Below are 24,234 nucleotides of genomic sequence, written 5' to 3' on the forward strand. Positions count from 1 at the left end.
AAGACCTCACACACAAGTGTTTAGAATCAACCAGCAAGTGTAAAGTTGTAGTTGTATCTCAACATCTAGGTTATCTGGACTGTATATGTGTACTTCTGCGTGTAACTCTGCATACAGCCATGGGGAACGCAGCTGGAAGTCTGGAGATGTCACCCAGACGGGACGTCAAACGGCCCCTCAGCACTTATGGGCAGAAACAGCCACCGGCCCCTAAACTGCCCCTACCACCTGAGGACGAGTTAGAGGAGAGATTCAGCATGGTGTTGGTATGTACATGATAAAATATCCTTTAATGCATTAGACTAACTACAATGGGGTTCAGCTCTAATATGTCTTTTACTTTAGAAGCGCTCTGCTGATTTGGCATGTAGAAAAAAGCATGTTGAAGTACAGTACTGTATGAATGGTTGAAGCTGAGATGCTCCACTGCACTAATTATAAATATGTTTGATATGCACCATGATATGCATCTCTTTGCATGCAAAAGAACGAGTCTGAATGACATAATACAGCTAGCTGTACCATGTGAGGTTGTAGACTGTGATGGAATGTGTACTGAGGTGATTGCATTCATATGTGTGTTAGTGAAATCTGTCAGATCTCCCGGAGTATGAGTGTTATGCATCAGCAAAGCTGTAATTGTGCAGCTGGGGGACTTTAATGCGTCATTAGGTGTTTTTCATGTGCTTTATCTACTTGTATCATCTTCATCTGATTTATGATGAGTGCACAGTATGCGAGTGTGTGGCTGCTTAATACTTTACTTGTTTAAAGTAGTAGGGGTTAATCCAGTGATTACAGTTCTAACATTTATTCATCTTTACAACATTCTTAACTGGTATGACCTTCTTGCTTAATGCTTCTTATAAGAAATCTTGGTTGCACTTTATTTTACACTATGTGTACTTAGATGCACTTATAGTGTGCTTACAGTGTATTTAAGAAAGTTCTGGTAATACAAGGTAACTACATGGGGTAGGTTTAGGGGTAGGTTCAGGGTTAGTACCTATTTATTACATAGTTATTGTAATTACTATATAAATAGTATGTACATGAGGAACAGGACTGTAAAATAAAGTGCTACCGAAATCTTTCACCCAAAGATGAAGGGAAGGAAAAATGTACTTACCCTCAGGCTATTCAAGAGATGAGTTTGTTTCTTCATCAGAACAGATTTGCTCAAATCACTTGTTCACCACTGGATCCTTTGCAGTGAATGGGTGCCGTCAGAATGAGAGATTAAAAACATCATAATAATCCACACCACTCCAGACCATCAATTCATGTCTTGTGAAGCGAAAACCAAATAAGGAGAGAATATGCTCAGATCAAGGACCATTCACAAGAAAAAACAGCCCAAAAAAAGATCTAGACAAATATATTGTTGTTGTTTTTTTTAAATCGAAGATAAGTTAAAACAGTTAAAAATATTTAAATGTTGTGTTTGTTTGTTACAAACATACATGCAGCTTTCCACTCCACAAAATGTTAACTGATGAACTGAAGTGGTGTGGATCATTATAAAGTTTTTATCAGCTGTTTGGACTCTCATTCTGACGGCACCCATTCACTGCAGAGGAACCATTGGTGAGCAAGTAATGCAAATCTGTTCTGATGAAGAAACCAACTCATCTTCCTCACTTGGATGGCCTATAAGGGAGTAAATTTATAGCAAATGTTCATTTTCACCTTTAAAGTAGTTCCACACACCATATTTCAAATATACAATAGCTTTATGTGAGGAGCAGACAGAAATTTACTGAAACGGTTTTACATTATTTACTGAAACTCTTGACATTTGTGTTCATTGTGAAATCACATATTAGCCATTAACATCTTCATTTGTGTCCTACTGTATGGACATTTTTTAAGGGTTTTTAATAAACAAGTCGGTTAAAAGTATTATGATTATATAACTCCACACACCTTACCACAATAAATAATACATTATAACAGCACAGACATGATCCAGCCCTGTTGGCATGCTGGCCGGTTATAGTTAAGGCCTGGAACAACCTACTTAACCAGATTCACAGTAGTTTATTTTACATGCGGGTTTCCAGTCTAAAAAGACCAAATCCAACAGTCCACATTACACAAGTACCTGTATTTAAAATTATTATTTAGCCAATGTTTTACTCCTTATATAACTTAAGTCTGGTTCTAGTGCTTATTGGTAAAGTCAGCTGTAATTTATTCCATGTTAATTAATTTACTCTGCCAATATCCTTAATGCTGTTCCTAAATCAGATAAGCACTCAACACTTTCCCATCATACAGCAGTGAAAGGCCATCTAAGTATTAAGTCTAAATGCAGGCTCTCCATCCAACTCAAACAACTTCATTTTATCCAGTCGCCATCTACAATGCCTACGGAGAAAGAGAGAGTTTGCGAAATGCTGTTTGTATAATGGAAATAGAATGCAAATAATGCAAGCAGCACCAGCAGCATGTACGTGATAAAACGCACAATTAAAAGAGTAATCACTCAAAAACACACCTAGTCGGGTACAAAACCTAAATATTACATGGCAAAGCTTCAGTGAGCTTGTTTAGTAAAAGTCACAAGTATTCAATTAAAAACGAAACTGTTAAACGATTAACAAAAGTCTTGCATAACACTCACAGTGGGCATACACACACACACACACACACACACACATTTAGAGAACTCTGATTTTTTTTCTTTATGATGCTGAATTTATGTGTATAAAAGCAATGGTTTTGTCCTTGCCCGTGCATGTTATAGCTTTTAAACCATTCAAGCTGATGCTTTCTACATCGCCTTGCCAAGGGGGGGAGCGCAAAACATCTGCAAAAACGACAGGCCTGTAATTATACAAATAGCCCGTTCAGTTATTGATATTTTGAATGTGGCCACCCACCAAAAGGACAAACCATCCATCTTCAGCTGTACTCCCGCCTTCAGCTGATCTAGAAACACTCAGGACAAAAATCTATGAGATACAATGAATCAAAGTCAGCTCTAAATGTATTTCAATTTAATTATTACTGCAGAAATTAGTCATAGAAACTGATGGCTGATGGTTGAAAACAACAGCAGTACGAGAAAACATCAAGCTGAGCTCTTATGAGGTGTAAAGAGAAGAAATTATGCAATGTTTTTAATGTCTTTTTAATATCTACAAGTATCATCTGCATCTCATTTATGATGAGCAGTTATTTTATAATCACTAAGATGCTGTTATAGTTTTTATTATTTTGAATGAAAATGAAATATATATATATATATATATATATATATATATATATATATATATATACATACATACATATATATATATATATATATATATATATATATATACACAAATATTGTTTTTATTAATTAAAATTTTGTTTAGACATTCTGCATCAGGTTCAATTAAAACAATATGAGAAATGCTGCTTTGAGAACTAGCTGAAATAAATAATAATGAATTAAATAATTGTAGTTTAAGGCATGTGGGTTATTTGGGGAATTTTAGTTTCAGGTTTAGTTAATAACCCAAGTGTCTTAAAAATGTCATAAAATTTTTTTAATTGAATATATACATTACAAAATCCTTGAGGCGATTTTAAAAGTACCTGATTCGGCTTACACATATAGAAAAAAGCTCATGCAAATATGATTAGCTGAAAACAGTATAATTCTAGTATAATTCTTCTGAAGGTAAAGTGGTATGACGGCTCTGAATAAACATGTGCATTATTCTCTGCACGTGTACTGCAGTATACAGTTTGCTGCATTGCTGCATTGCTCACTGACGCACAAATTATTGGTTTACATGCTTGCACATTTGAAGTATTTTGAGGATTCAAAATAACATGTGAAGAAGTTATGTTAGCTGTTTAAATGTTTTCAGGGATAGAAAAAATAAAAAGGACATAGAAAGGGCAGATGATGTGTTCAGAAACGAGTGAAAATCAAGCAATCAGTGATGGTTAAAAACTTGGAAGTGTTTTGTCCTTTGATTCTATTTTTCTCCAGTAGAAAGGGTCAGCTATTATAAAAGACAAAAGAAACTATGAGGTCTGAATTAAAACATGCAAAGATAACACTCGACAGATGCAACCTGACAACTATAAGCTTGACAATTATAATCAATGGAGCTGTCTGCACAGCAGGTATTCCATAAAAGAGAGAGAGAGACTGTTTCAGAGAGACTGTGTGTGTTTGCCCTAAAGCGATATTTCTGCAGATTGCTGTTTTTTCTTCCATTGACCTGTTTTGCAAATTAGGACAATGTGCCATACTTATGTGCCATATTTAGTAATTTAATATGCACTAAAATGATGTGACATCAATATCTATATAACTTTTACAAGTCACATACTCTACAGCTCCCAAAATTTTAAATATTTAGTATTTTCTGCTAATCAAGGCTGCATTTATTTGATCAGAAATGCAGCAAAATAGTACAGTTGTGAAATAGTATTACTATTTAAAATAACAGTTCTTGAGTCTTTGGTCAGTCTGGGGTTCATAGGCGGGTCAAAAAAAGGCTTAATATTAGTATAGAGTTCATTGAGATTTTTTGCAACGTTCCAAAAACAACTGATAAGATTCCTGAGCTATCAGCTGAAAGATAGAGCCAAGGAATCAGACACAAAACAAACACTGAGAATTCCCGTCATCTTTCACAGCAAAACATTCTGTTTCATTCTGTCAAAGGACCTCACCCGCTGTATGCAGAAAGTAAAACGTAAAAAAAAAAAACGTAAGGGAATAGCAACACCTGTTCAAACCCTCCCAGGAACATGAAGAAAAATAACCACAGGACACAAATGTAATGATTTAATCAGTTGTGTTTGCTTAATATTGCTCATAGTCAAAGATTTGAACAAACCACTATTCCTGAGTATTAAACTACAAAATTTAAAAATACCACATGATTTACTCACTCAAGAAGAACTTATATTTTAAAATATCCTGGCTCTTCCAATCTTTATAATTGCTGTGAATGAGGTTTGAGTTTTTGAAGCCGCAAAAAGTGCATCCATCCATCATAAAAAATACTCCACATGGCTACGAGGGGTTAATTCTGAAGAGAATCGACGCATTTGTGTAAGAAAGAAAAAGAAAAACTGATTTTCTAGTGAATTATTAGTAACCAGAATTACTAGTGACGGCCCTGACTGTCGTACACACATTTACAAGAGATGTAGGACATAGGAGTAGCGTAAGCTATAAATTTATTTTTGAAATTGAAAACTTATTTCACCATTTTACTGTGTTTCCTGTATTTTTGATCAAGTAAATGCAGCCTTAGCATGCATAAGAGAATAGAAGATGACCTTGAAGATGATTTTCAGAATGTTTTACACGCAGCGTGCACACACTGTGTGTTCAGTATCATCCGATGCTCAGATGAGTCACTGATGAGGTAATTCTGTAGCGCCATAACAGTTTGTGTGTGTGCAACACAGATGCAAACACTCATGCTGTTCATAAATAATGTAGGAGATCGTCATAGCAACAGGACATTCACACAGCACTATTCTGCCGGTTCAGAGAGGGCATTCTTAGACTCATCATCCCTCATTATACATGTGACCTGTCCGCTGCTCGTAAACCGGCTCACAAGACGCAGCCGCTTACTCATCAGGTCATTTCTGACCATCTAACAAGTGTAACGTGTGACTGGTGCCACAGTAACTCTGCATTAAAACATAGAAATAGTCTGGGAAATGGATCGGAAGAAAACGTGGACTGTCCAAAACTTGCCACGGAGATGTTTGGGTGCTATGGGCAGGGCGTTTTGTGTGTGTGTGAAAAGTTAATGCTTTTTTTCAGCATAGACACATTAAACTGATCTAAAGTGACAGCATATAAATTGAAAATGTTTCTGTTCCAAATGTTCAAATGTTGTTGTTTTGAACTCTATAAAAGTTTCAGTTCATTTTATTTTATATTAGATCAAATAAATGCAGCATTCTCTCAAAAAAACACTTATTCTCTAAAAAATTCAACCATTATGGTTCCCAATAAAGTTCTTTGCTGAGCCCAAAAGTGCTGTAAAAACATTTTTAAGAGTTTGCCTCATTGCAAAAGAACTAATGACTCTGTAGAATTAATACTAATGAATTCAGACTTACAAAAAGGCTTATGATTTGTCTCTTGCTCTGTGATTGTAGAATTCCATGAATCTTCCGCCAGACAAAATGAAGCTGCTCTGTCAGTACGACAACGAGAAGAAATGGGAGTTAGTTTGTGACCAGGTGAGTTCAGGGCAGAAATATAAAAACATTTACTTTTTACACATTTTCATTCACTTTTTCATTTGCATTTATTTTCACACCTTTAAAGGGGACATACTGTATAATGAAAAACACAATCGTCCTTGCTCTTTAAAAAATAAATGAAATGATGTCACCACCATATAAATAAATAAATATTCAGCAGATGACTGGCAATCATAGCACGTGTCATTTACACATCAAAGTCTTAAAGGTACAGCAACATTAAAGATCATGAGGGTGGGAAATATTTATGAAAAAATGATTTATACTGCTTCTGATGCTAGAAATGTGACTAACTGTACGTGTGGACTTAAGGAGAACCTTCTTGTTTCTCTCATCAGGAACGGTTCCAGGTGAAGAATCCTCCGTCAGCATACATTCAGAAACTCAAGAGTGTATTAGAGCAGGGAGGAGGCAGAAAGGTACAGATATATGTTTGAGCCTGTATATGTGTGTGTGTTTAAATCTGAGAGTGAGATACAGAGCTTTTCCAGGTATTATTAAACTGAAATATGCAAATGATTTTAATTAATCAAATTATATGTGTGTGATCTGTAGTTTAAAAGGCGAGTCCAAGAATCCACACAAGTTCTGAGAGAGTTGGAGATCTCTTTGCGCACCAATCACATCGGGTAAGAGCCATCACATGACATGCAATGTTACTGACAATGCTTGTCACTTGCCTGATTACTGTACATAATAAATGAATAGACTTTTTAAAACTTCAAGTTTATCACGTAAAGGAATAGTTCAGGCAGCAATCACAATTTACTGAAAATGTACTCACCCCCAGGCCAGCCAAGATGTAGATTAGTTTGTTTCTTCATCAGATTTTGAGAAATGCAGCATTACGTCACTTGTTTACCAATCGATCCTCTGCATTGAATGGGTGCCGTCAGAATGAGAGACGAAACAGCTGATAAAATTCCACAAATAACCCACATGCCTTAAATCTGTCATTAAGACGTTTTATTAATTTTTTTACTTTAAACCACTGTTACTGACTAAAACACATCACTTTTTTTCTGCCTAAAACAGCAATGTCTGAATCAGAAGAGAAATATGCACAGATTACAGAATGCACAAATCTCACAGAGCTTCATTTGAAAACAGTATAAAACAAATACGTTGGTGGATTTTGATGGGAAAGGATGGAATTTTTAACTGCAGTAAGCATTATTATGGATTATAGACTCTCATTCTGACGGCACCCATTCACTATTGAGGATCCATTGGTGAACAAGTGATGAAATTTTCATTTCTCCAACATTACACTCTCCAAATTTGTTCCCATGAAGAAATAAACTCATCTACATCTTGGAAGGCATGAGGCTGGGTGAGAAAATTTTCAGCTAATTTATTTTTATTTTTGGGTGAAGTATTCCTTTAAATGCAGGTTTCTGAAATCTGGAAGTCTAGAAAATATCTGTGTCTACACTGGACTGTAATTACTTTGTCACTCATAATTTATCTCAGTTGAGCTCCTTTTGTTCTTCATTTTATTATTCTCTCTGTGTGTTCAGGTGGGTTCAGGAGTTTCTAAATGAAGAAAACAAGGGGTTAGACGTGCTGGTGGACTACCTCTCTTTTGCTCAACGTGCAGTCACGTGTGTACACACACACACAGACACACACACACACACACATTGTTCCAAGACACAATAGAGGAACCTAAATTCTTAATGTGACAAGGCGTCTGGGAAGAGAACATGTCCTGACCATCCAATGTCTGAAACCAGGCCTCTGATGCCATAGCTAACACTGCTGTTATATTCATCAGCCTGAGCAACACACAACAAAGAAACAACAAAGAAACACTTTACGGTGTTAAATTCATAGAATCTAATCATCCAAGGCGGTATTTACTCATTTATTTATTTTTTTAAATAGAGTATAAACAGTAATAATGTGAAAACATTAACAGGAATGTTCAATTTACAATTGAAAACCTGTAGTCTATTTGAATATATTTTAAAATGAAATTTATTCCTTTGATCAAAGCTGAATTTTCATCATCATTACATCAGTCTTGAGTGTCACATGATCCTTCAGAAATCACTATAATAAGCTGATTAGCTGCTCCTTTCTCACTATGTTGAAAACAGTTGTGCTGTTGAATTATCATGGAATCATAGACAGACGTTTACTGTGTTTTACAGATATGACATGGACAGCTCTGATAATGGAAGCTTTGAAGAGAAATCTGTGGAAGATTTGACCACCAGTGCGACAAACTCCCCTACCCACAATTCCCCACGCTCAGGACGCCCCTTCACCACAAGGTCAGTTATGGAGTATAAACCACTCTGAAATGATGAATTACACATTTTGTTTCTTATATAAGCAATTTTTACATCTACAGTATATGTCATTTGTTATGAAGTTCTTTGGTCGTGAACCGAAGAAGAAAACATGTTACCATGTCAAATAATGTAAATGTAAATAATTTTATATATAACATAAGTTCTACATTACTATTCCCAGCATCACACACACTGACAATAAAATCTACAAAAGGAAACATACACAAGACCCAATCACACAAACATGCACACGTGCGAAACACTGTCACTGTATTTCAAATATGTTTGCAATGTATTTTGAGATCAAAACATGCGATCAAACACACACACACACACACACCCACACACACACATCCAATCACTTCTATCAGCATCAACTGCATTCCTGTTACACTGTTTGTTTGTTTGTTTGTTTGTGTGTGTCTGTCACATACAGTACTTTTACTATTAACGATTCTGAGATTTCCAGATGTTACAAAATAAAAATTATGTAGTTCTGCTTTTAATACTTTTTTCCTATTTAAACCAAATCGTCTGTTTATTCATACAGAAATTACTGTATATGCAAACATAAATATCTATAACACAATCAAAAAAATATATATATTATAAAGAAAAAATATATTCAAATAGAAAAATAGTATATATTTTAATAAATACAAATATTAAAAAGATGTTAAAATATTTAAAATATATATGATCCCAAATAACAATATAATAATGAATAATTATATATATATATAAAAAAGACAAAATATAATACTTAATCAATATTGAATACAAATATTTCTTAATATTGCTTGTTTTGCTCAGGAAAGCTCTGAGATTTTCGCGTCTGCTCAGTCAGAAGAACCACCTGCACCTCTGCATCATGTGCCTCCGTGCCATCATGAACTACCAGGTACTTCTCATCTCTTACTCCTCTAATCTAGTCATGTCTCATCTCTTTCCTTGGCTAATGTGTGTGTGTGTGTGTGTGTGTTAGTTAGGGTTTAATCAGGTGATGGCTCATCCCAACTGTGTCAATGAAATCACACTGAGTCTCAACAACAAGAATGGCAGGTGAGAAAAGAGTGTGTGTGTGAGTGTGTTGAATGTTTTGTTTCTACAATATTCTACTTACATATGTGTGTGTTTTATTTTTAGGACTAAAGCTCTGGTTCTGGAGCTCCTTGCTGCTGTCTGTTTGGTTCGAGGAGGTCACGAAATGATTATTGCAGCCTTTAATAATTTCAAAGAGGTAAGAAAAGACTAGCTTTCTTTCTCTGTTCATCTCACTCTTCTTATCATCATCTCCCACACTTCAGTGTGTCTCCTTGGTCTTATTGTGTACAATTCAACTCTGTGGGGAGAAAAAAAACAAAAAGGGATATATCTAAATAAAATAAAAAATAATAAATAAATAAAATAAAATAGGTGAAAAAAAGAGACAAATATCAAATATTTATTATAAAAATACTATAAATACAACCAAAATACCAAATCATAATATAATATTAAAAATAAATAACATATCATATTAAATCTGTGTGATAAAAATAATACCAAAAATTTTGTTTAATAAAATTTGATGAAATATACCAAATTATAGTAATAAAAAAAGTTTGTTTCAGTACAATAATAAAATAAAAAATACCTAATCATATAATAATACATAACAATAATAATCAATAATACAAAATTTACAATACCAATTATGTATTATAAAAATAATAAAAAATAAGTAATAAAATATAATCAGATATAATATACCAAGACATAATATTATCAGAAATAATAAATTAAATGTTTTTTAATTGTATTAATTCATACATTTTTAAGTATGGCATCCAAATACTTTTTAGGACAACATATATGAGTAATAATATTGTAACATAATATGTGAAAAATATTTACATTTAATCAGATAATGTCTAATAGCCTAATTGGAAGGATATAAATTGTAACCCAAACTCTTCAGTTTTTCTCTCAGACGCTGAATGAACACAGACACTGTGTCTGATTTGCAGTTAAACTCCAGTAACCTGAAGCTCATTCTGTGATATCAGCCGTTACACGAGAGACACAGACATGACAGAACTAGATCGTTCCCTTTATAAAGACACATGATCAGCTCGCAAGCTCATGCATTCACACACACCTCATTCTGAAGGTCTGTGCGCTTATTGTCACAAAGACATTTTGTGTGGGAGTTGATTCAGATGCATATCAATGAAAGCAGAAAGGACTACACAAACTAGAGCGAAAACCGAAACAAAAATAGACCTCATCTGCTTAGGGGTTTCCCATTGTTTCCATTGTTTCTATGAATGCAAATACTTTCTATAAAAATAGAACACGCCCTCTATTGCAAGAACTAATAATTAGATACAGATAATGGATCCAGTAATATATTTTCAGATGATAAATGATCATGTGACATCAAATATCACTGAAGGTCTCTAAGTAAAATGTTCTTACTTTATGGTCAAGTACTGTACAGTAAACTCAAATACAGTAAATGTGTCTGTATGTTCATGCAGGTGTGTGGAGAGAAAAACAGATTTGAGAAACTCATGGAGTATTTCAGAAATGAGGACAACAACATTGATTTCATGGTGAGGACCTACTGTATAAAATTCTTCATATGTTTTCATTTTAAGATTCTTACACTGATTGTACAGTATTTAGCTCAACAAAAAGGAGGAGCATGACAGACATCTATATTTAAGGCCCTTTTTGTACATTGACTTAATTATCAGTCATTCTTGAGAACCTTTCCACTTTAGGACAAGCAGAACGTGTATACAGGTATGTATTAAAGCTGTAGTAGGTAACTTTTGTAAAAATGTATTTTTTTACATATTTATTAAACCTGTCATTATGTCCTGACACTAGAATATGAGACATAATCTGTGGAAAAAAATCAAGCTCCTCTGGCTCCTCCCAGTGCTCCTATTGCCATTTGCAGAAATACATCGCTCCCATTAAGAAACAACCAATCAGAGCTGCGGTCCGTAACTTTGTTTGTGTTCAAAATGTAGAAAAATGTATATAATAAGCGAGTACACCATGAATCCATTTTCCAAACCGTGTTTTTAGCTTGTCCTGAATCACTAGGGTGCACCTATAATAAGTGTTTATATTCGGACTATTTTAGATTGCTTCGGGGGTACCGCGGCGGAGTAACCCAGTACCTTTGTGATTCTTCATAGACATAAACAGAGAGAAGTAGTTCCGGCTACGATGTTCTTCCGCAAGACGCAAGCAGTTCTGTTTATTAACCACTAGAGCGTCAAAAGTTACCTACCGCAGCTTTAATAATCATATGATTAAAATGTATTTTAATAATTTTCTCACAAATTCACTATATTAACACCACATACGTTTCACATTCCAGACATAGATTAAGGTTTCTCCTGTTGTTATTGACCTTTCATGAGTGTGAGGAAAACTGATCAGTATATGTTCCCCTTCTCACCTCTAGGTGGCTTGTATGCAGTTTATCAACATTGTAGTGCACTCAGAAGAGAACATGAACTTCCGAGTGTATTTACAGTATGAGTTTACACAACTGGGACTAGACAGCTATCTGGAGGTGAGCAACTACTGTTCAAGGTTTTGAGCTTTTTTTTTTTTTTTTTTTTGAAAGAATGAAATACATTCATACTTTTATTCAGCAAGGATGCATTAAATTGATCAAAAGTGACACTACTGTAAAGACATTTATAATGTTACAAAATATTTGTATTTCAAATAAATGCTGTTCTTTTGAACGGTGTACTCATCAGAGTGTCCTAAAAAAATGTATCATTGTTCCCAGAAAAAAAAATAGCTGCAGTAAGTAGCATGAATGTTTCTTGAAGGAAGCAAATCAGCATATTAGAATGATTTCTGAAGGATCATGTGACACTGAAGACTGGAGGAATACAGCTTTACATCACAAAAATAAATTATATTTAGCAGTATACTCACATAGAGAACAGTTTATTTATGTTTCACAATCTTACTGTTTTGTGTGTGTGTGTGTGTGTAGAAGTTAACCGTCACTGAGAGCGAGAGGCTGCAGGTGCAGATTCAAGCGTATCTGGATAATGTGTTTGATGTAGGAGCGATGCTAGAGGACGCCGAGGCCAAAAACACAATAATGGAACATCTAGAGGAGCTACAAGAACAAAACACACAGGTACACACACACACCCCAAACACACACAACATTACTGCAATCTATCTGTCCAGTTCTGATATAAATGTTTTCAAGTACATCTGCTGTTTGACTACAACAACAACAAAATGCATTATATATAATAATAAAATAATAATGCACTGAATGGAATAGATGCATTTTTATTTTCAATTATTTTTGTTATTTATTCAATTCTATCTATCTATCAATCTAACGATCTATCTATCTATCTATCTTGTAAAGCTTTGGTTTAATTCTATTTTGGTTTGATGCAACATAATGCACATCATATTTATTAATGTAAATGAACAAGTATACACACTAAATCATATTAAAGCACTGAGTGTATGTTGTGTAAATCAGTTAAACACTAGACTGCAGCAGTGTGAGAGTGAAGCTGTGGAGAAGACGTCTGAACTGGAGAAACTGCTCATACAGAGTAGGAAAGAGGTGGAGCTTCTGAAGGTAACACACTTTGCTAAAACACACACTTACTTTTACTCCTGTTTCCAGGCTGTGAAGCTTTCATGTGTGTTTCCAGGACAGTGTGAAGGAGACACAGGCTCAGCTCTCTCAGCTGCAGCAGAAGGAGAAAGAGAGAGAGACACACAGTGAGAAGGAGCAGGAGCGAGAGAGAGAGAGACAGCGCTCTGCTGAAGCTCTGTCCGAGCTGGAGAAGATGGCCCAGGTTCTGCTGGACCGAGGTCTGATCCGCATGGACAGATCCCAATCCGGCTCTCTGGAATTACACATTATGCCAGCCGCTAACATAACAGGTGAAGATCCAGAAATACATCTAACCAGTGTTACAATTACATCATCATTTTCTATATAATTTCTATTTAATTCTAATGGTGCTTTTTTATTTATAAAGATGTTCTATACTTTTGTATTATTAAATTTTTTTAATATTTCCAAACAGGGTTATTATCGTTAAGTGAAACTAAAACAATACAATAAAACAAATATAAATAATAATAAATAAATAATAATAAATTTTGTTGCAATATAAACATTGAAACAATTTTTAATGTAAAAAATGCAAACATTTAATTTCAGCTTTAACATTTCTCATTTTCATTTAGTTTAACTTGATGTACTAAAATAGCTGAAACTAAATATGAAAAAAAATTACCATAAAGAATAAAAAAACACAACCAATAAAAATTGTGAAGAAAATTGTGTAGAAAATGTGAAAATCAAAAATGTTTTAAAATATTAACAAAAACATAACAGTATAATACTAAAACACAGTTAGACGAAGGTTAACCTAATTAATGAATATAATATAATATAATATAATATAATATGGACCATGAAGCAAAACAAGTGAACAACCACTTCTTTGTACAATTTTTTTAGATTATTATAAAATCTTATGTATTTTTAAAACTTTTATCAATGTAATATATGCTCATATGAATATTTTATTTCCATGAATACTATCTTTCTGCTAACTAAAAAATAAATAATTATCTTCTCTTTTAACTCCAAGATAATAGTATCACAGAAATAAAGGCCTCGCCTGTGATGCAGTCTCCGCCCCCTCCTCCTGCCCCCGCCCCTCCACCACCACCCCCTCCTCCGCCCCCTATGAGTGTAGCCCCGCCCCCTTCACCTGTGCCTGGAAGGACAGGAAGTGTACAGACAGGTGAGTGAAATGATGACAGTCCTGTACTGTACAACAAAAATATAATATGTTGGAATGTTTTAATTTACGGAACTTTAAACAAATTCGTACCTCATTATCGGATACAGCAGCGATTACGTTCTTGCACTCTATGATACTGGCTCATATTGAGTACTGTATCACAAGTTGGTCTTATACGAGTTATGCTGCTATCGGGCCAATTGAGGTATGCTACAAAAGAGCATTGAAAATATTAGATAAGAAACCTTCATCATATCATCATTGTAATATTTTAGATAAATATAAGTTTTTAAATTTTGCGAATTTCAAATTATTTAAATCGGCCTGTTTAATCTATAAAGTTATACATGGTCTGGTGCCTCTACCATTGAGTGATTTTATTAAACAAAAGTCTATCAGTGCTGTCGGGTCTCGAGTGACTAGAGCCAATATGAGAGGTGACTGTGTCTTGGCGTTTAGGCGGACATCCTTTTCACAGAATGCTCTATCATATCAGGGGGTGAGCTTTTGGAATAGTATCCCTCAGTCAGTGAGGGAAAGCACAAGTTTGCCTATTTTTAGGAATCGTTTAAAAGTATGGTTGAGGAACACACAAATATGTGAGCATGTTTAGTAATCATTAATATATATACTAGATGTAAAATAGAGTTAGTGTTTTGTAAAAATAAAGGGGATAGAACTATCAGTGTGATATGGGTTGTGTAATTGTGTATGGGTTGAGTTAGTGTAGCATGGATATAGTGTATTATGGACATGTATGTTGTGATCACTTATTGTACTTGCTTCTCTGTATATAGCCTGTGCATAGTGTGTCTGTATGTAGTTATGTGTATTTATGTGTAACATTTACCTGTTTGTGGGTCTGCAGATGGAAATCTGGCATATTTACATTTGTGAAAAATGTTCATTAATATGTATTGTCCCTTTTGTCTTTTTTTCTACAAATAAATAATGTTTGCAAATGATTTTGAATGAAAAGTGAAGCTGTGCACATTGCACTGAAAGATTTGCTTGCGTTTCTTCCCTCTGTCTGTGTGTGTGTGTGTGTGTGTGTGTGTAAGGTGTAAAAGGTAAGAAGCCAATCAAGACCAAGTATCGCATGCCATTGCTTAATTGGCAGGCTCTAATGGAGGAACAGGTGGCCGGCACCGTCTTCACAGAGCTGGATGATGAAAGTGTGCTTGGGGTCAGTTCTGTGGGTTTTAACTCGACTGATTGAAATGTATGAAATAGAGGCACCTGAAGAGTATTACCCATTATAAACCTTTGCTGCTTTGTGCTTTTTTCTACTTGAAATATATTGTTTAATTATTTATAAAATATTTTTTATATAAAATGTTGAAAAATTAATTGAATTTTTGGTTTTTATATATTTATACATTTTATTTTTGTTTAAATGCATTAAACAGGGCTGCCTAAAATAAGAGTTGCTAGAAACATGAGCTGCTTTTTTCTTTAATTATTAATTAATTTTAATTGTTTATAAAATATATATTTATATAGAAAATATTCTATATATATTCTATATATGTGTGTGTGTGTGTGTCTGTGTGTGTGTATGTATGTATATGTAGGTGTGTGTTTGTGTGTGTGTGTATATATATATATTATGTTATTATTACAAAAATACTAAATGTTTTAGGGCAAGTCTTTCCTTCTTTGTTTGTGTGATTCTAACCTGGCTGATATGAATGCATTTATTTATTTATTTTTGCCTTTTTGTTTTTAAAATATAATTGTAAATAATTTATAACATATTTATATATACAATATATATAAAAAATTCAAAATTCAAACATTTATGCATGCTATTTTAATGTAAAAAAAAATATGCTAAATGTTTTAGGAATAGTCTTAAGCGGTTAGAATTAGCTTAACATTTATCATCAGAGTTTATTTGAGAAACTAAAGCTGATGTGAGTCGCCTCTCTGTCTTTGCTCTGTCTGAAGGAGCTGAATATGGACGTCTTTGAGGAGTTGTTTAAAACTAAAGCTCAGTCTGCACCTGTGGATGTCGGCACTCTGAAGGTGAAAGTGGCTCATAAAGCATCCAGTAAAATCGCACTGCTGGAGCCCAACAGGGCCAAAAACCTCGCCATCACGCTGCGGAAAGTAGGCATGAGCACTGGGCAGATCTGCACTGCGATCCAAACGTGTGTACAAAAGACACAATTTTGATGCAACCAAAAGTTGCATGTTTCAAACTAATCCCAAAACTCCCTGTATGCAGGTATAATCTTGATTTGCTAAACTCTGATTTCCTGGAGCTGCTGGAGCGTTTCATCCCGTCGGATTATGAGCTGAGGTTGATTGAGAAATACGAGCGTGAAGGGCGCCCCCTGCAGGAGCTGTCGGAGGAGGACCGATTCATGATGGCCTTCAGCAAGATCCCGCGTCTGGCACAGACAATCAGCACTCTGACCTTCATGGGCAACTTCAGCGAGATCATCCTGCTAATAAAGCCTGTCAGTGAATCCATCAGAGAATACACTTCAGTCCTATTACTTATGAATGGGAGAAACTGCAAAGCACAGCATGGCAGAATAGTCCCGCCTTCTGATTTAAACAGCCAATCCCCGATTGGTAAAGTCACTGCGTCACTGCAACTGCTGTTTGAACCGCGGTCTAGCCTGCAAAAAAATAATGAATAAATAAAAATTTTAAGCAGTTTATTTCACATTTTTTTGCTGATTTGAAATGTATAATATAATTGTGAGATTTCAGGATTCCCCCATTCATCTAGATAAGACTTGGTGAACAGACTTTCCTTGAAAGGCAATGTTATGTTATGTTATATAAGGAGAATGCATTCTTGAATTTAACTTTAAACGAAAATATATATAAAAAATCCTGGTCTTATTTTACAGCAATTAAATGCCATCATTGCTGCATCCATGTCAATCAAATCCTCCAGCAAACTCAAGAAGATTCTAGAGGTAAAGAGAATACATTTTCTTCTGGAAAAAAAACATTTGTGCAGTGAAAGCTAATCTTTTTTTTTTTTTTTTTTTTTTTTTAATGTCTAGATCATTCTTGCATTTGGAAATTACATGAACAGTGAGAAGAGAGGATCAGCTTATGGATTTCGACTCCAAAGTCTGGACCTGGTGAGACAAAACCTCTTTACAATTTTTTTCTCTTTTTTTTTTTTTTTTTTTTAATGTATGTTATGTAAGTTTAGTTAATTAAATTAAAAATCATATTTGACTTACACATGAAATACACATATAAATTTATATCTATGCATTTGGTACAAACTTTTATCCAAACTGACTTACATTGCATTAAATCTGATAAGTTCATGATAAATTATATGTGAATTTATCGCGCATCTCTCTTATTTACACTCTCAGCTTCTGGACATGAAATCCACGGATCGAAAACTGACACTCCTGCATTTCATCGTCAGCATCATACAAGAGAAATATCCTCAGCTGCACAACTTTCACACTGAACTACACTGTCTGGATAAAGCTGCACTGGGTGAGCATTGAACATAAACACATATTCACATCAGCTCACCACTACAACTCTAAGTGTGTATTATTTTTTTAATTATTTCAAAAAATCTAATTTTATAATCTAAATTATTTTTTAAAATGTAATATATTTAACATAATTATATGTATAACTTTTATTTTAATTAAAATAAAATAAAATAAATAATAATACAAATAAATTAAATTAATTAATTAATAAAATAAAATAAAGTTTTCTTGCTGGGCTCATAGAAATGCATGAAACAGGCTTTTCTGAAAATAGAGTTGCTAAACCATTTCTTCTTGTTTTTATTATTATTCCATATTTCTTCTTGTTTTTATTATTATTTAATATTTTAATTATTTATAAAACATTTTAGATAAATATTTTAATAACATAAATGTATAAACTATTATATATATTTTTTCAAATTTTATTAAATGAAAATGTAGTCCTCAAATGTGTTTTTAACCACTTCTTGAGAATGCTGAGGGGAATTTAGATGCAAAATTTGTATGTCTACAATGTCAAACTTTTACATAGATCACACTTCTTCTTTTTTGTCTTACTATGATAAAGTACAATAAAATAATATAAAAGAATACTTGCATTGATTAAAAACTAAAAAAAGGCAATCAAAACAATCAAAGTCAAAATTCCAGGCTGGTGATCTAAAGGTTGTAAGTCTGCTGAAAGCATCTACTCTGACCTGCATGTTTCTCTCAGTCTCTCAGGACAGCATCCTTGCAGATGTTCGATCTCTGGAGAAGGGAATGGAGGTGGTTCGAAGGGAATATCTCCAGCAGAAAGACAGCGCTGTCCTCACAAACTTCATGTCCAGTAACGGCAGTCTGCTGGACTCTGTGGTCAAAGACAGCAAAACTGCAGAGGTGGAGATGAATTCAGTTGTGTGTGAAATCTTTTCTGAACTACAGTGAATGACTGGATCGTCTGTGTGTCTCTACAGGAGGTCTTTCTCTCAGTGGTGGAGTATTTTGGAGAGGATCCCAAATCCACACCTCCTTCTGTGTTCTTCCCTGTTTTTGCCAGATTTATTAAAGCATATAAGGTAATCAAAAAATTATTACCTAGTGCTCATGTCACCTCAGCATATTTCATCCTGGTAATGAGAGATTCAAATAACAAAGACATGCAGAATTTATTTTCTTTTTTGAACCAAGTTTCACTCGGTGTTTCACAAATAATTATGAAGAAATGGCAAGTAGCACACAATTTTATGTAGAAATGGTATTATAAAATGTATGCCATAATTTTATTAATTATCTATCTATCTATCTATCTATCTATCTATCTATCTATCTATCTATCTATCTATCTATCTATCTATCTATCTATCTATCTATCTATCTATCTCAGTGCATCAACCCTTCATGAAATCTAATCTGAGTATATTTAGCCCAACATAAACAAGGGTTGTTATTGTTAAATAAAACAAAACGTATTAAAATTGTTTTCAGTAATCACAATAAAGCTAAAATAAAATATATTATAAATATTAGATTTAAAAACCGAAAAAAATGTAAATGGTACCTTGGCAAGTAATTGAAATAAATGACTAAAAATTACTAAACTAAAATAAAAAATGATAAATATTTAAATACTGTTACTACTATTAATAATAATGACTAAATAAAAAATACATAAGAACAAGAATACTTACAAAAATGACAAAAATCTCTAAATAAAATCTTAATATTAAATGAAAAACTAAAATTAGATAATTCCATTTTTGGTAACTAACTGAAATAAATAACTTTTAAGTAATAAAAAGACTACAACTACAGTACAATAAACATACATTTATTTATTTTTATAAACAAATAATACATTCCAAATAAATTATAAAAAAGAAGAAGTTTAATTATTTATAAAACATTGTCGTCTTTATCCGTTTTTGTCATTTATATTTGTCATGCATGCTAAAATATATTGTAAGGGTTATTTCAACAATAATTACCCTGTAAAGATCCCACCCTTTAGCATACTATTCCTAATGTATGTGACTTGGCATGCTGCTTTGTACAAATATTGTTTTCCAGTTGTTCCTCCTGCGTGTTGATTGATGGACGAGTCTCTCTTTCTCTGTAGCTGGCTGAACAGGAGAATGAACAGCGGAGGAAGAGAATCTCTGAGACTGATTTGGGCTCAGATTTACACATCCCTGACTCTCCTGTGAACACTGCTGTGTCTAACAGGGTAATGTGCCACAGACAGACAGACACAGAAGCACCGGAGAACAGGAAGTGAAGCTTCATGGTCTCACAGGTTTGTTGATTGATGTGTTCAGATGCCGGCGATGCCAGGCTTCCCTCAGGTGGATCTGATCGCAGAGCTGAAGCGCAGGCAGATGACGCCGCTCGTGAGAGAGGGCAGAGACGGAGCCATCGAGGACATCATCACAGGTCAGGCACAGAAAACCAGTGCTCTAACTTTCAATGTGATTCTACCATTGTTAGGGGTTGTATTATAAATGGTGAAAACTAAACCCAGTGCATACCTCTATGCCAAACATTCAGGGAAAAACTCAAATTAAATTAAATATAATATAAATTTAAATTTAAAAAATTAAAATAAGTGCAACTGACTAAATTTGACATTCTGCTTTCTAAAGAATTATTTTATTCTACTGACAGCCATAGTTTTATATAACGGTGAGTAGAAAGAGATGCTGTCAGCTTAAAAGAAAAGAAAACGTAGATAATATTTTATACACATTTATATTGACAATATTTATAATGTCTATATATATATATATATATATATATATATATATGTGTGTGTGTGTGTGTGTATATATATATATATATATATATATTGATAAATATAAGCATAAAAGACCCACTTGAACAATACAAGCAAATAATAAAAATATTTATAAACTATAAATGTTGAAATATATTTATATTATATACATTTGTATAAATGTATTTATATTATAATTTAAATCTAAAAGTAATAATATTTATAATAAATATAATGAAATTTATTTATTTTTAAAATGTTTGTATAAAGGCCAGTTTATATAATAAATGTTTTATTTATATTTTTAAAACATTATAACTATATAGTATTTCTTAACTATAAATATAAAAATATACTATATTTTTCATTTTGCATAGACCCATTTATAGCTACTGTGAAAATATCAGAAATATTTATAAAAAAAAATATTAGAAATTTAAAAATGTAAATTGAAATTGGTTTATACTACATTAGTTTTACTGTACATTGATATAGAATTCAACTCCTAGTGTTCATCGTTCTTCCTGGTGCTTCTTGGGATTCTTGGCCTATATTCTAATTCTTTCTTCAATCATTTTGTGTGTTATTTGATTCACTCTGATGTTCTAGATTGTGTATTTAGTCTGTCTGTCTTCTTTCCTGTCACGTTTCTCTCTCTGTCTGGTCCTCAGCTCTGCAGGCGGTGCCGTTTACGGCTCGTTCTGGGAAGCGCTCGTCTCGTCTGCTCTGTGATTCGGGTTTCTGCGATGGGACTTCTGCTTTATAACTGTCTCTTATTTCCTCTCTTCTGTCTCTGAAGGTATCGCTCTTCTGAAACACTCAGCTTCCTGCAAGCGTCTCCCTCAGTTCCTCCGTGTAGATATCTGATGTTTCCCTTTCTTTCAAGTTTTTGAAAAGCTCAAAGATCTTCCGATATCTTCATCGGGGGGTTTCTGACTGTGTGTGTGTGTGTGTGTTTAGATTTAAGGAACCAGCCGTACATCAGAGCAGACGGAGGAAGACGAAGCGCCAAATGGAAACCAGCTCAGCAGCTTCCCGTGTCGTCCGACATCTCTCTGTGAAACACACACAGCTCAAAGCATCCTGTGATGAACCCACATTACACACGAGGCCAAAAACAGTTTACAAGAAATATTTAACCACAAACAAAATTAAGCTATTTGTATTTAAATTATAAAAGCTGTACTATTTATGTACAATTTATCTAACAACTTTATAGTCAATCTCAAGAAACCTTTCAAGAATGTGTGCTTGTATATTTCATATCTCACCCCAAAATGTTAAGAATTTCTGAAATGTGAAGAATTTAAACAAGCGTGTATATTTAATACTCTGCATCAAAATTAACGAAAAAAAAAAGAAATTAAAAAAAGTGTTTTTATATTTCATATTTCAGCCCAAAATTGAAGAATTTGAATGTGCTTGCATAATTCATACTTTGCACCAAAATTAAAAGGAAAGAAATTTGAAAAATGTAAACAATCTGAACATTCTTTAATATTTCATATTTTGCTCCAAAATTAAAAGAAGAAAAAAAAGAAATTTGAAGAATTTGAACATGGTTGTATATTTCATATTTCAACTCAAAATTAAAAAAATAATTTTGAAGAATCTGAATGTGCTTAAATTTAAAACTAAAAAAAAATAAAAACTGTGAACATTCATTTTTTTTTTTTTTTTTGAATTTTAAGAATTTAATTTAAAAATTAACAGTTATTCCTTATCATTTTCTTATAATGTTTAGATGAAATACGGCATATTCCTGACAGGTTTCGTGAGATTAACTCTATAACAACTGGATCTTCAGCTTCATTTTGACACTGTATTCTGGAAATGCTTACTGTACACCAACTACTGAAACTAGCTTCGTCTAGTATGTGTATATATATATAAATGTATTTTTTGTTTTCATTTTTTTTTTTCTGCATATAACATAATAAAGATTTTATACTGGATAAAAAAATGCCATTTACCATTACAACAACAAAAAAAAAAGTACAGTATTTCTGTATTTACAATTAGTGCACAAGACTGTAGTACAAGATATTCACTTTAATAGTCACAAAAACAGCACAAGAACATTCAAAACCAACAGTCTCTTGTAAATACACAACCTGACAAGGTTTTTTTTCAACATTAAAACAACTTTTTCATTATAACATTTCCATATAGATATATTTCTATTGGTCAACATTGCATTCACACTGTTATTGTTTTATCACAAGAAGTCATTGATAGATTTGTATATATTCTATATGTTGCATTGATGAAAAATGTTTTCTTTTTTTCCGGACCTGTTAAATTCGGAATGCTTGAATGGTTTGTTACAGATCAGACAACAGTGAATAGGATCCGATTGACCCGTCTACTCACATACAACTATATTTATTTAAAAAAAAATCTCTTTATTAATACAGAAATCCATCTATCTTACACTTGTAAACAGAACTTACAGAGAGAGGATTCTGCATGCAGACTTTGAGAGGATATCTACATGCAGTTTAGATCTCTCAAACGCTTTTGGTAGAAAATAAAAAAAAAGCTTACAAAAAATACCCTAAATGAACATATGCATGATCATACATTTTATATACAGTTCCACAGTTTCTCTGTACATATATTTTGGATGTTTCTCAGTGTTTTAACACAGCATATGGTGCTCGAATGCCTGTCGCATCAGAGTTTGGGGCAATTCTACTTTAATGAAGTCATTTTAAGACACGAAACAAAGAAAGTTATGAGGTATGAATCAGGCATCTGATGGATATGACCACCAAACCAAACTATAGCGTCTATATATATACTCTACTGTAGCTATATTTAGTAGCAGAAAATGGAAAAACAATGGCAGTGGGGCAGTGGTTTGCAAACCTTTGGGGATCCATTAAATATGAATGAGAATATTGATCTTAACAGTCGATAGCAGTTTATTATTCACCGCCAACTGGTTTCTTGTCATAAGTTGCTAATACGTCCCAGTGACACAAAGTGCTTCACACGTACAGTGTAATGTGCTGTCAAATGTTAACAAAATATATGCTTTGAGATGAAATCTGCTCTCACACTCCAGATCCACTGGGGAAAACTGATTGGATTCACATAAAAGATCCCAGGCTTCATTCTTCATTTCTACAAGTCACACAGTATGAATTTGGATAAGGCATGTACCTCACGCTATCTAATCTTAGTATAAAAATACAAAAGCTAATCTCATATAAAATATCTAGCTTATACTTGATAAATATTTACCGATTATCTGTCAGTAGCTTTTACTATTTAACTCAGAAGGTAATTATTTAGTTGTGCTGTAGATATTTTCTAGTTGAATTAAGTCTGCTAAGATTATTTTTAATTTTCTATTTTTTTTATCTAAACCTGACCCAAACTACCGTATTTTTCGGACTATAAGTCGCACCTGAGTATAAGTCGTATCAGTCCAAAAATACGTCATGACGAGGAAAAAACATATAAGTCGCACTGGACTATAAGTCGCATTTATTTAGAACCAAGAGAAAACATTACCGTCTCCAGCCGCGAGAGGACGCTCTATGTCTTCAGTGTAGACTACAGGAGCACTGAGCAGCATTAGAGCGCCCTCTGGCGGTTGTAGATGGTAATGTTTTCTCTTG

At 33.5% G+C, this 24,234-nt stretch overlaps 1 protein-coding gene across 1 annotated transcript; it reads left to right on the forward strand.

Moving 5' to 3' along the window:
- On the forward strand, positions 1-21,894 carry LOC113042118 (formin-like protein 1). Its single transcript, XM_026200704.1, has 26 exons — positions 1-266; positions 6,139-6,222; positions 6,585-6,665; positions 6,802-6,875; positions 7,767-7,850; positions 8,403-8,525; positions 9,360-9,447; positions 9,532-9,608; positions 9,693-9,786; positions 11,069-11,143; positions 12,013-12,123; positions 12,562-12,711; positions 13,075-13,176; positions 13,253-13,487; positions 14,207-14,362; positions 15,424-15,548; positions 16,313-16,515; positions 16,593-16,827; positions 17,230-17,298; positions 17,389-17,469; positions 17,716-17,845; positions 18,569-18,732; positions 18,810-18,911; positions 19,952-20,059; positions 20,151-20,265; positions 21,566-21,894. The coding sequence occupies exons 1-26, from the start codon at positions 120-122 to the stop codon at positions 21,664-21,666; spliced, it is 3,114 nt and encodes a 1,037-aa protein (XP_026056489.1). The 5' UTR covers positions 1-119; the 3' UTR covers positions 21,667-21,894.
- The last annotated feature ends 2,340 nt before the right edge of the window (positions 21,895-24,234 follow it).

Source organism: Carassius auratus, chromosome 24, assembly GCF_003368295.1.
Source record: "Carassius auratus strain Wakin chromosome 24, ASM336829v1, whole genome shotgun sequence".
Taxonomy (NCBI): Eukaryota; Metazoa; Chordata; class Actinopteri; order Cypriniformes; family Cyprinidae; genus Carassius; species Carassius auratus.